We start from the raw sequence: 11,309 nt of genomic DNA, 5'->3' as shown, positions 1-11,309 counted from the left end.
CCCCCAAAATTACTTTTTAACCACCCAAAGAGCCCTACAGTTGTCAGGGGTTAACAAGCCACCTCTGGTTTCTGGCTCCACTCTCTGTGTCCCCTAAAACATTCACAGTTACTGCTTAGGGAGTGGAGAAAAAGCAAGGTCTCATTTTTCTGGGCGCATGCTTTCCCACACGGCCCAGATCCAATTCTGAAGTGCCTGTCCTGGCTCTCCTGGCTCAGGAGGCAAGACCAGGGTGCGGGCTTGAACAGCGTGGGGGAGGGGCCACAAAGCTGAGTTGGTGGCACAGAGGGTGCAGAACCACCACAGAACTTCGCTGGCTGAGGCCAGGCTCCTTAACCCCTACACACAGAAACTTGAGACTCCACACACTCTTCTTTTACTCCTGAGGCCAATCTGTCAACTTGCTTTTCTGTGGCTACTCAGGTCTGCGGTCCAGGACTGGTGCTGAGATTCAGTTGTTGGCTCAGTAAGGATTTCACAAGCACCAAGGGCAGGTTATTTTGCCAAAGATTCCTACCTGATTGGGGCAAATAACAGCCAAATGAGGCAGAGACCCAGAAATAGGAGGCCAAGTTGTGTAAGGAGCTTGGCGTCAAACAAACTCGAGTTTAAACACTTGCTAACATTTACTAGAAGTGACTTTGAGGAAATTACAAAACCTTCCCGAGTCTCTTTCCGCACCTATAAAATGGGCTTACCAATACTTCCTCAGGAGCTTGGTCAAGGGGAAGTTGTGTGATTGCATATGTATGTGGCTTGTAGGTTTATCTGAGTCACTTAATGACTTAGGGAGCAGATCTTGGCATCCCACACATCTGGGCTTAAACTCTAGCCCTGCCAACTGGGGGTGAGATCTTGGTTGATTTTAAAGTGGAAATTAAATCTTCAAAGCATTTAAGTAAAATGGCATATCCCAAGGATATACGAGTCACTACCTTATGAGCAATCTTATTGAGTAGTTTTTGTTATTTTTGTTTTAATGATTGCCTTTTATCAGAGCTGGAGAGGCAAGTTAAGGCGCCTGCCTTGCACACTGCAGGTAGCTGATTCGGTTTCCATCCCCAGCAGCACAAACACCAACTACCACTAGAGCAGGGTCCGTTGTAAGCCCTGAGAACCACTGGGTGTAACTTCCCCAAAAAGTTGTCATTACACACAAACGAGTGGCATATATACTAAAATTAAAATTCAGTACAAATGTTAGTAAAATTAAATACTAGGAGGAGGGGCTGGAGCGATAGCTCAGGGGAAGGACGTTTGCCTTGCACGCGGCTGACCCAAAACGGACCTGGATTCAATCCCCAGCGTCCCATATGGTCACTGAAGCCAGGAGCGATTTCTGAGCACATAGCCAGGAGTAACCCCTGAGCGTCACCGGGTGTGGCCCCCCCCCAAAATATAGGGAAAAGCATAAAATGTTAGACACCTGACATTTTGTTATTAAACCAAGGTTCCCCAGCTGTTACTGTGACCTTGAGCACAGCACGAGTTGGCCCCAAACAACGCCCCAATGTTCTAGAATTAAACCCCCCCCCCAAGCAGCAAGTGATAGTTTCTCTGAATTCTGAATGGTCCTGGGATTAAGGGGGTGGGGGGAGTCACGCACAGGGGTTACTCCTGGCTCTGAGATCAGAAACCGCTCCTGGCTGGCTCGGTAGGCCATATGAGGTGCCAGGATTCGAACCACCTTCCGTCCTGGGTCGCTGCGTGCAAGCTAAACGCCCTACCACTGTGCTATTTCTCCGGGCCCCGTCTCTGGACTTATTCTCCCCACCTGGTGTCAATTGAAAAGGTTTGTAAAGGGGCCGGAGAGAGAGCATGGAGGCGGGGCGTTTGCTTTGCATGCAGAAGGACGGCGGTTCGAATCTCGGCCTCCCATAGGGTCCCCCGAGCCTGCCAGGCGCGATCTCTGAGCGTAGAGCCAGGAGTAGCCCCCGAGTGCTGCCGGTGTGACCAAAAAAAACAACCAAAAAAGCCCAGCGTAACTTTCAATCCCATCCTCTTTAAGCAAAGCCTAGCTCCCGCTCCTTCACGGCCACTGCTGCAGCCACATCCTAACGCAGTCGCCATCTTGCCTAGAGCGCTGAGCCCGAGCGCGCCGCTCTCGCGAGAACGCGAAGGCCGCCGGGAAGAGCGGGGGCGGGGCGGGGCGAGCGCCGCGGGAGGAAAGCGCGGCCTCGGCGCTTGTGGGCGGGGCCGAGCGCGAGCGCAGCCGGACGCGGCCGGCGGGGGCTGGCCCGGCGCGTGACGGACGCGCGCGCGGGCCAATGGGGAGCGAGCACGGCGGGGCCGCGGGCCAATGGGCGGCGCGGGCCGGCGCGCGAGGGCGGGCTCGGCGGCCGAGCCTTAGCTTGAGCGCGGCGGCGACGGCGTTCAGTCAGAGCGAGAGCATTCCAGAGGTGAGTCCGGTGGAGGCGCGCTGGCTCCCCGCCCCCACCCGACCCGCGGGCCGCTGGCTGGCGGGGAAGGCGCCCCGACTGCCCGCGGCTCACGGCGCCGTCTCTCTCCCTCCCCGCGCCCGCCAGGTCGCCAGGCCCCGGGCGCTGAAGGGTGTGGACGCCGGACGTCGCTGGGACAGCCCCTCCCCGCTGCTCGGCGGCGCCTGGCCCGGCCGCTGCTGCTGCTGCTGCTGCTCGCCTCCGCCGCCCGCCTCCCGCCGCCGGCTCGGACTCGCTCCCCTCGCGCCTCTCTTCGTCGCAGTCCCGGGCGAGCAGCGTTGGGTTTATGTCTTTATTTGACGGAAACGGTGAGTGCGGCGGCGCCGGGTGGACATGGCGGCCGGGCAAGATGGCGGCGCGCCGCGTGACCCGCGCGTGTGGCGCAGTTGGGCCTCCGCGCGCGCCGCCGCCTCCGCGCCTGCGCGGCCCCCGCCGCCGCCGCCACCGCGCCTGCGCGGCCCCCGCCGCCTCGGCCGGCCCCGGCCCCGGCCCCGCCCCCGCCCGGCCCAAGCACTCGGCCACTGGGCGGCTCGGGCCGCGCGCGCGCTGCTGCATTTGTGAGTCATCGCCGCGGGCGGGCCGGGGCCGGGGCGGCCGCTTTCGGTTCCGGCTCCGGCGGGCCGCGGCCGCGCGCGCCTATGGCTGGTCGGTGGCGCCGGCCCCGGCGGCGGCCCGAGCGAAGGTTAATGGCCGGCGGGGCTGTCGGCGAACAGCAGTTGGGTCTCGGGGCCCGAGTCCGCCGGCGGCGCCCAAAACGCAGCACTGGGCGAGTCTGCGGGGCCGTGATGCCGGGTGGGTGCTCGCCGGCTCGCCGGCCCGTCCCCTTGACCGTGCGCCGTGTGTCCCCTGTCTTTCAGAGCTGTTGCGCAGCCATTGGTACCTGTATTGGGGAAACATAGCATACAAGCAAGAAGCTTCCAGCCTCAGTGGCGAAAATTTTTTCATGTCAGAGACCGAGAACTCTTGCAGTCGTTTATGTCATCCCTTCTTCTCCAGACAGAAGATACCAAAAAGTTGCCATCAAAGATCTCTTCATCTTATTGATAAGGCCACTAATAAGCCAAAATGTCTGTCAACGTCAACCGCAGCGTGTCAGACCAGTTCTATCGCTACAAGATGCCCCGTCTGATTGCCAAGGTGACTAGGCCCCTCGGGTGGTCGCGGGGTAGCGGGCCTTGAGGTCTTGGCAGAGTGGGGCTCCTGCAACAAGCACGCGCCGTTAAGACTTTTATTTCTTTCAGGTTGAGGGCAAAGGAAATGGAATCAAGACCGTTATAGTCAACATGGTTGACGTGGCAAAGGCGCTTAATCGGCCTCCAACGTGTAAGTAGTGCCTCGTGAAACCCGAAAGAGCATTCACAGAAAGCGAGTCCCTTTGAAGTTGTATGCAAATAGTTGAGGTCTGAAATGGAACCCGCTTAACTACCAAGACATAAATATCTAGTAGTGATTTTTGAAGCCCACTGGTTTAAGCATATAAGTAATGAGGTCTGTGTGAACATGGGTTTTTTTCTTTTTTAATAGATCCCACCAAATATTTTGGTTGTGAGCTGGGAGCACAGACCCAGTTTGATGTTAAGAATGACCGCTACATTGTCAATGGATCTCATGAGGCGAATAAGCTGCAAGACATGTTGGATGGATTCATTAAAAAATTTGTTCTCTGTCCTGAGTGTGAGAATCCTGAAACAGATCTGGTGAGTTGTTTTTCTCTCCATCTGTCAAATGATAAGGTCTTTAGTTCTTTTATTTTGTTTTGGTTTTTGGGCCACACCCTGCGGTGCTCAGGGATTACTCCTGGCTGTCTGCTCAGAAATACCTCCTGGCAGGCCCAGGGGACCATATGGGACACCAGGATTCTAACCAAACACCTTTGGTCCTGGATCGGCTGCAAGGCAAATGCCGCTGTGCTCTCTCTCCAGCCCCATAGGTCTTTAGTTCTTGTGTTATCAAATAACATTCTTGAACCCTCTTGATAATACCTCAGATTTTTTTTGGGGGGGGGGGAAGCCCACACCAGTTTGATGCTCAGAGGTTACTCCTGGCTAAGCTCTTAGAAATTGCCCCTGGCTTGGGGGGACCATATGGGACGCTGGGGGATCAAACCGCAATCCTTCCTTGGCTAGGGAGACACCTTACCTCTAGCGCCACCTCACCGGCCCCTCAGATTTTTTTTTTAATATTTTAATTGAGTAGGTTACTTTGTTAGAATTGTTATTGTATGTTAACCTGATATTTTCCATGTTTTTTCCACTCCCTTTGTCAGCATGTCAATCCAAAGAAGCAAACAATAGGTAATTCTTGTAAAGCCTGTGGCTATCGAGGCATGCTTGATACACATCATAAACTCTGCACGTTCATTCTCAAAAACCCACCTGGTAAGTGTTTGTGGTTAACTTTGAGATCTTTAGGAAAACAATTGGTTGTTGAAACAGAACTCTGGATATTTCACTTGTACCATACCGTTATTGGGGTGTTGCATCTGGCTGTGTTGGTGGTGGTGGCACCAAAAACTCAAACCCAGGGCTTTATACATGCATGGTGTGTGGTCATCTCTGGCCCTCAAAATGAGGGAATCTCTGCTTTGGGGGTAGAGTGAGTTGGACCACTCCTTATACTGTTTAGCTTTTTTTGGGGGGGGGCCACACCCAGTGACACACAGGGGTACTCCTGGCCATGCGGAAATCCACTCCTGTCTTGGGGGACCAAACCACGGTCCATCGTGGGAAAGGCAAAGATCTTACTAGTAGTGCCACCACTCCGGGGGGCCCCCCCCCCCCCCCACATTTTTTGTTTGAGGTGTTTTGGGTCACACCCTGTGGCATTCAGGTTGCCCTGTCTCTGCATTCAGAAATCACCCTGGCAAGCTTGGGGGACCATATGGGATGCTGGTATTTGAACCAGGCATGCAAGACAAATGCCCTACCACTGTGCTATATCTTTAGCTCCACTCTGAATGGCATGCTTCTGTATACAAAGCATGAGCTCTGGCCTATTAAAGGTTCTACTTTAGGGGTACTGTTTGTGAGGAAGCTTGACTCCTTCTGGGTATGGATTTTTAGCTTTTAAGTTTGGGCTATACCAAACTATGTTCAGCTTACTACTCTTCTTTGATTGGGGAGCACTCCTAGTGGACTCCACGGACTTTATAGGGAATGGAACCCAGATCCAATATATGACTTAACTCTGCCAGGAATAACCCCTGAGCGATGCCAGGTGTGACCCAAAAACCAAAAAAAAAAAAAAAAAAATTGCTCCTGGCAAGCTTGGGAAACCGTAGGGATGCCAGGAATCGAACCCGGGTTGGCTGTGTGCAAGATAGATGGCTTACTGCTGTTATTGCTACCCCCACCCCTGTTACATTTTTTAGTGGCCTTTGAGCATTGCAAGCAACACTCTGTGGCAGATGGACCGAAATAATTGTCTGACACAATTTTCGCTTGCTATAGCAAAAAAAAGTCTAACCTATTCCGGTGTTCTCTTTTTCATGAGACACACCGTTATATAGACTTAGACAGCATTCTATCCTGTTGACAAAAAAACCTGGTTGCTATATGGCATGGTTCAGAATTTAAGGATGGGAAAGTGCCAGGCTGGTTCACTAGGTGTCATCTCTTGATCTTAGAAAATAGCATCTCATTGTGTGACATCGACTTAAGTGTAATAGTTGAATTTGGACTCAAGAATTGTAGCTTTGTGATTTTTTTTTTTTAACTTTTGGGCCACACCCTGTGATGCCCAGGGGTTACTCCTGGCTATGCGCTCAGAAATCACTCCTGGCTTGGGGGACCATATGGGATGCCAGGGCGTCGAACCAAGGTCCATCTTAGATTGGCCGTGTGCAAGGCAAACGCCGTACCACTGTGCTCCAGCCCCTTGTTTGTGGTTTTCTGAGGGGGTGACCATAGCTCAAAAAAAACTGACATGGTTTTCAGTCTTCAAAAGATAGTAAAGTGGGGGCATGGACGGTGGTTGGAATCCCAGGCATCCCATGTGGTCCACCGAGCCTGCCAGGGGCGATTCTGAGCACTGACTGGTGTGACCCCACCCCCCCAATGATAGTAAAGTATCACATATGCCTAGATTGCAGACTGTTTTGCTTTTGTTTCTCTTTAGAGAATAGTGACAGTGGTACAGGAAAGAAAGAAAAGGAAAAGAAAAATAGAAAGGGCAAAGACAAAGAAAATGGTTCTGTGTCCAGCAGTGAGACACCTCCACCACCGCCACCAAATGAAATCAGTCCTCCTCCACATGCTGTGGTGAGTGTGGGATGGTGGGGACAGAGCTCTAAAGTGGTGGAAGGAAATTCTTTTTGAGGTTAGTGGAAATAATTAAACTGGTGTGTAAAGAATCAAGTGTTTTGCGTTCCACTTATTGGTGATTGAATTGTTCTGAACTCCGTTTACTTTAGTGGAAAGTGAACTTTATCTGTTAACTTGTTTAGGAATTTCAAAATAAGGCATTTAGCCAAACTTTTGTTCTTGTAAATAGGAAGAAGAGGAGGATGATGATTGGGGTGAGGATACAACTGAGGAAGCACAAAGACGAAGAATGGATGAAATCAGTGATCATGCAAAGGTTTTGACACTCAGTGATGATCTGGAAAGGACTGTGGAGGAGCGGGTCAATATCCTGTTTGATTTTGTGAAGGTAATAATAGTTGTTTTAGTTGTTTTTAGAGTGAGTGGGCTGGAGAGATTACAGTGGATAGGGCACTTTACTTGCTCACAGCTGGCCTAGGTTTGATCCCTGTCACCCTGAGCATTGCTATGGTTTTGGGGGGAGCAGTGTTTGTTTGTTTTGTTTTTTTTTAGCCACCCCTGGTGGCTAAAATTATAATTCTGGACACTGAACCCGGATCGACCGCATGTAAGGCAAGTGTCCTCTCTGCTGTTTTCAATTATTACTCTGGCCCTAATTACTAAGTTTTATCCAAACCTTTGGCATTTGGGGCCATACCTGTCAAAGCATACCCGTTGTACTCTGTTCATCCCCACCTTTTCTGTTTAGGCATCTGTGTGGGGTTGTTGATGGGGTATTAATTGGGCCACGCACCCCCTTGTTGCTCAAGAGACTATGTGTCAGAGGAGCAAGTGGGTTGGCTGCGTGCAAGGTAAGTACACCATAACCTTCCTGTCCAATCTATGTCGCTTCATCCCCCCCTCCCGCTTTAAACTTCTAGGATCTTAATTTTCTTTTGCTTATAAATGCTAGGTTATATTTGAAGGTGGAGTTACTATAAGGATGCTTAACTTCTAGAAGTCTTGGGGCTGTCATAAAATTGGGGTACAAGGATCAAAGAGCAAAATACTAGTGACTGGAGAAGATATGCTGCCAGTTCAGTGAATTGCTTTTTATTTGTAGAAAAAGAAAGAAGAAGGTATTATTGACTCATCTGACAAAGAAATTGTTGCTGAAGCAGAGAGACTGGATGTAAAAGCCATGGGCCCTCTTGTTTTGACCGAAGTTCTTTTTAACGAGAAAATAAGAGAACAGATTAAGAAGTATAGGCGCCATTTCTTACGAGTAAGCAAATTCGGTTTTTTGGGTGGGAGATGGGGCAATTAGACTAGACTACCAATTTTGGGAATTGAACCGTTGATCCCAGGATTGTGTACCACCCCTTTGAGCCATCTCTTTCCAAAAAAAATTGTAGATTCCTAAAAAGATTGCAGTTGTATGTTGCTGAAGAGTATTCTCATTATCTGGTTCGTGTTTTGTTCCCTCCGGAAAACGGAATTGGCTTCACCAGTTGAAAAGTGTCTACATAGTATATATATTTCAATAATGTAAAAGCACTTAATGCTTTGATCACTTTGAACCATTATTACAAAGCAATCTTCAAGGTAGTGAATATATTTGAACATTAGATTTGTCAACTGAGAACTAACAACTTTGCTGATTAACCCTATGATCTATTTTAAGTTTTGTCATAACAATAAGAAAGCTCAGCGGTACCTCCTTCATGGGCTGGAATGTGTGGTAGCAATGCATCAAGCTCAGCTCATCTCCAAGATCCCACATATCTTGAAGGAAATGTACGACGCAGACCTTTTGGAAGAAGAGGTTATCATTAGCTGGTCAGAAAAGGTGAAGAAAATACTTGCAATACCTAGTCTCTACAATGCTAAGCTACTGTGCTTGACTAGTAAATTTGTCGGGATTTCCCATTATTGCAGGTTTGAGTAACAGTAGGATCTTTTTACACTTGGCAGTCTTCAGGAGTTAGTTACTACTGGCTAGGTGCTCAGAAATTGCTCTCCTGGCTTGGAATATCATATGGGACACCGGGGGATCGAACCATGGTTTATCCTAAGTCAGCTTGCACAAGGCAAATGGCCTACCTAGGGTCACACCCAGCAGCGCTCGGGGTTACTCCTGGCTCTATGCTCAGATATTGTTCCTGGTAGGCTCGGGAGACCATATAGAATAATGGGATTCGAACCTCTGTCCTTCTGCATGTAAGGCAAATGCCTTACCTCCGTGCTATCTTTCTGGCCCCAGAAACGATGTTTTAATGCTTGGTAACAGTATGTATGTAGTTCAGGCTAGAGTGATAGCACAATGGTTAGGGTGTTTGCCTTGCATGCGACTGACCTAGGTTTGGTACTCAGCATCCCATATGGTTCCCTGAGCATGCTTGGAGTGATGTCTTTTTTGTTTGTTTGTTTTATTTGGGGGGGGGTCACACCCAGCAGGCGTTCAGGGTTATTCCTGCTCTGTGCTCAGAATTGCCTGCTGGCAGGCAACGGGGATGCCGGGATTTGAACCACCATCCCTCCTGGATCAGCTGCGTGCAAGGCAAATGCCCTACCACTGCTATCTCTCCCTAATTTCTGAGTGCGGAGCCAGGAGTAACTCCTAAGTGCTGCTGGTGTGGCACAAAAATTAAATATTTACAGTTCGTTAATAACCAGATTAGGCCACATCCCAGCCTTCGAGTGGGCATTTATAAATGCTTCCATTTGGGTAAAATTTGGGAGTAGGAGAGTTTGGGCCACACCAGTGACACACAAGGGTTACTCCTGGTGAGGGGGGCGATATGGGATGCTGGGGATGGAATCCAGGTTCATCCTGGGTCAGCTGTGTGCAAGGCAAATGCACCTTGTTGCTGTGCTATCGCTCCGACCCCAATGCTGGTGTTTTTTGGTTGGGGAGATGTAGAGGAAGGGAAAGGAAAGGAGAGGATAAGAGTAAAGTGCATAAGGGAGAGCACAAACTTCATGTGGACAACATGTGCATGCAGATACCATGTGCATGGGTTAGCAATACACGTGTACTCCCAAGTAAATTATTAAAATAGTAGTGATTCTTTTTTAGACCTCTAAGAAATATGTCTCAAAAGAACTTGCCAAAGAGATTCGTGTCAAAGCAGAACCATTTATAAAATGGTTGAAGGAAGCAGAAGAAGAATCATCTGGTGGTGAAGAAGACGATGAAGATGAGAACATTGAGGTGAGAGTTGGGATTGGTGTTAAAACAACATGTAGCAACGACGTAATAAAAACTTGGTCAGCTGCATACAAAGACAAAGCCCTATGTAATGCATTATTTCTCTGTCCTGTGAGAGAACTTAATATTTTGGGGCCAGAGATAGCATGGAGGTAGAGCCTTTGCCTTGCATGCAGAAGGGTAGTGGCTCGATTCCCGGCATTCCCTATGGCCCCCTGAGCCTGCCAGGAACAATTTCTGAGCGCAGAGCCAGGAGTAAACCCCTGAGCACCGTTTGGTGTGACCCAAAAACCAAAAAATAAATAAAATTTGTGGGCAATCCTGAATTAGATTATTTTAATGGTATGCATCTCAATTGTTTAGGGGAAGTTATTTATGCACGGGGCAATTGAAGTTTTATGTATTTTGGCTGATGTCCTTTAAGGTTTGGTTAGTGCAGAATGAGTACAGAGAAGTGCTCGTTTGTGAAAACTAGCATGATAATCACATAAGAGAGACAGTTATTTGTATAACAAAAATGCTAGTGACTGGTACAAAAGTACAGCAGGTACCAACTTTAATTTGCCGTGCATGCAGCCTACTCAGTTTCTATTCTCAGTACTCCCCATATGATTGGCCCATATGACCAGGAGCCAGGTGTAAGCCTAAGCCCTATGTGATACACCCAAAAACAACCGCATTCAGTGGACTAGTCGTAAGACGACATAGGGTTTTTCTGTTTTCTGGTTGTTTTTTTTTTTTTTTTTTTGTGGTTTTTGGGTCACACCCGGCAGTGCTCAGGGGTTTTTCCTGGCTCTGTGCTCAGAAATTGCTCCTGGCATGCACGGGGGACCATATGGGACGCCGGGATTCGAACCAATGACCTTCTGCATGAAAGGTAAATGCCTTACCTCCATGCTATCTCTCCGGCCCCAAGACATAGGGTTTAAGATGTATGATCATTGAACATTTGTTTGCAGGTGGTATATTCGAAGACTGCCAGTGTACCGAAGGTTGAAGCTGTGAAGTCAGACAACAAGGACGACGATATTGATATTGACGCCATTTAAAGGGGTGGGTGCAGCCCAGCTTAACAGTAATGCTGCAAATTGTTCTGCATCATCAGCCAGAAGTGCAACATGTATATGCAAAAGCTAACATGGCTTAGCATCATGCTACACTTTCTACTAAAATTGTATTGCTGTGAGTGGTCTATATTAAGCCCAATGAGACATCTAGGGAGTCCATACACATTACAAGTGAGCAGATGTAGTTTGCTTATTTATAGCATGTTTCTTTCTGAAAAATTAGTGGTGGACACTTTTGGATCAATCACATTTATACAGTTTAAAAGAAATAAAGATTTGATTTTGGTCATTCTTCAGATTTTTGGCTCTGAATGACTTAAGCTAAAATAATTGGCTCCTTTAAAATGTTTTG

General features: G+C 48.9%; 1 protein-coding gene and 1 non-coding gene across 2 annotated transcripts; both read left to right on the top strand.

The window, feature by feature from the left end:
• Positions 1 to 2,684: 2,684 nt before the first annotated feature.
• EIF5 (eukaryotic translation initiation factor 5) lies at positions 2,685 to 11,253 on the top strand. The gene is made up of 11 exons (XM_049790361.1): positions 2,685 to 2,746; positions 3,296 to 3,575; positions 3,680 to 3,761; positions 3,963 to 4,135; positions 4,705 to 4,816; positions 6,555 to 6,697; positions 6,930 to 7,088; positions 7,803 to 7,964; positions 8,364 to 8,528; positions 9,759 to 9,893; positions 10,850 to 11,253. The coding sequence occupies exons 2-11, from the start codon at positions 3,504 to 3,506 to the stop codon at positions 10,937 to 10,939; spliced, it is 1,293 nt and encodes a 430-aa protein (XP_049646318.1). The 5' UTR covers positions 2,685 to 2,746; positions 3,296 to 3,503; the 3' UTR covers positions 10,940 to 11,253.
• LOC125995538 (small nucleolar RNA SNORA28) lies at positions 5,826 to 5,957 on the top strand. The gene has a single exon (XR_007491041.1). It is a non-coding gene; the product is annotated as a small nucleolar RNA SNORA28 (small nucleolar RNA).
• Positions 11,254 to 11,309: the final 56 nt, after the last annotated feature.

The sequence above is a fragment of the Suncus etruscus genome, chromosome 17 (genome assembly GCF_024139225.1).
Source record: "Suncus etruscus isolate mSunEtr1 chromosome 17, mSunEtr1.pri.cur, whole genome shotgun sequence".
NCBI lineage: Eukaryota > Metazoa > Chordata > Mammalia > Eulipotyphla > Soricidae > Suncus > Suncus etruscus.
The sequence above is the reverse complement of the archived record's forward strand: the minus strand, read 5'-3'. Positions and strand labels throughout refer to the sequence as shown.

What these genes read in the sequence shown, in the direction of transcription:
- EIF5 (XM_049790361.1), top strand. Translation starts at nt 3,504, where the DNA reads ATGTCTGTCAACGTCAACCGCAGCGTGTCAGACCAGTTCTATCGCTAC. An exon ending in GTCCTCCTCCACATGCTGTG is followed by an intron (nt 6,698 to 6,929) that starts GTGAGTGTGGGA and finishes TCTTGTAAATAG; the next exon opens with GAAGAAGAGGAGGATGATGA. An exon ending in ATAGGCGCCATTTCTTACGA is followed by an intron (nt 7,965 to 8,363) that starts GTAAGCAAATTC and finishes ATCTATTTTAAG; the next exon opens with TTTTGTCATAACAATAAGAA.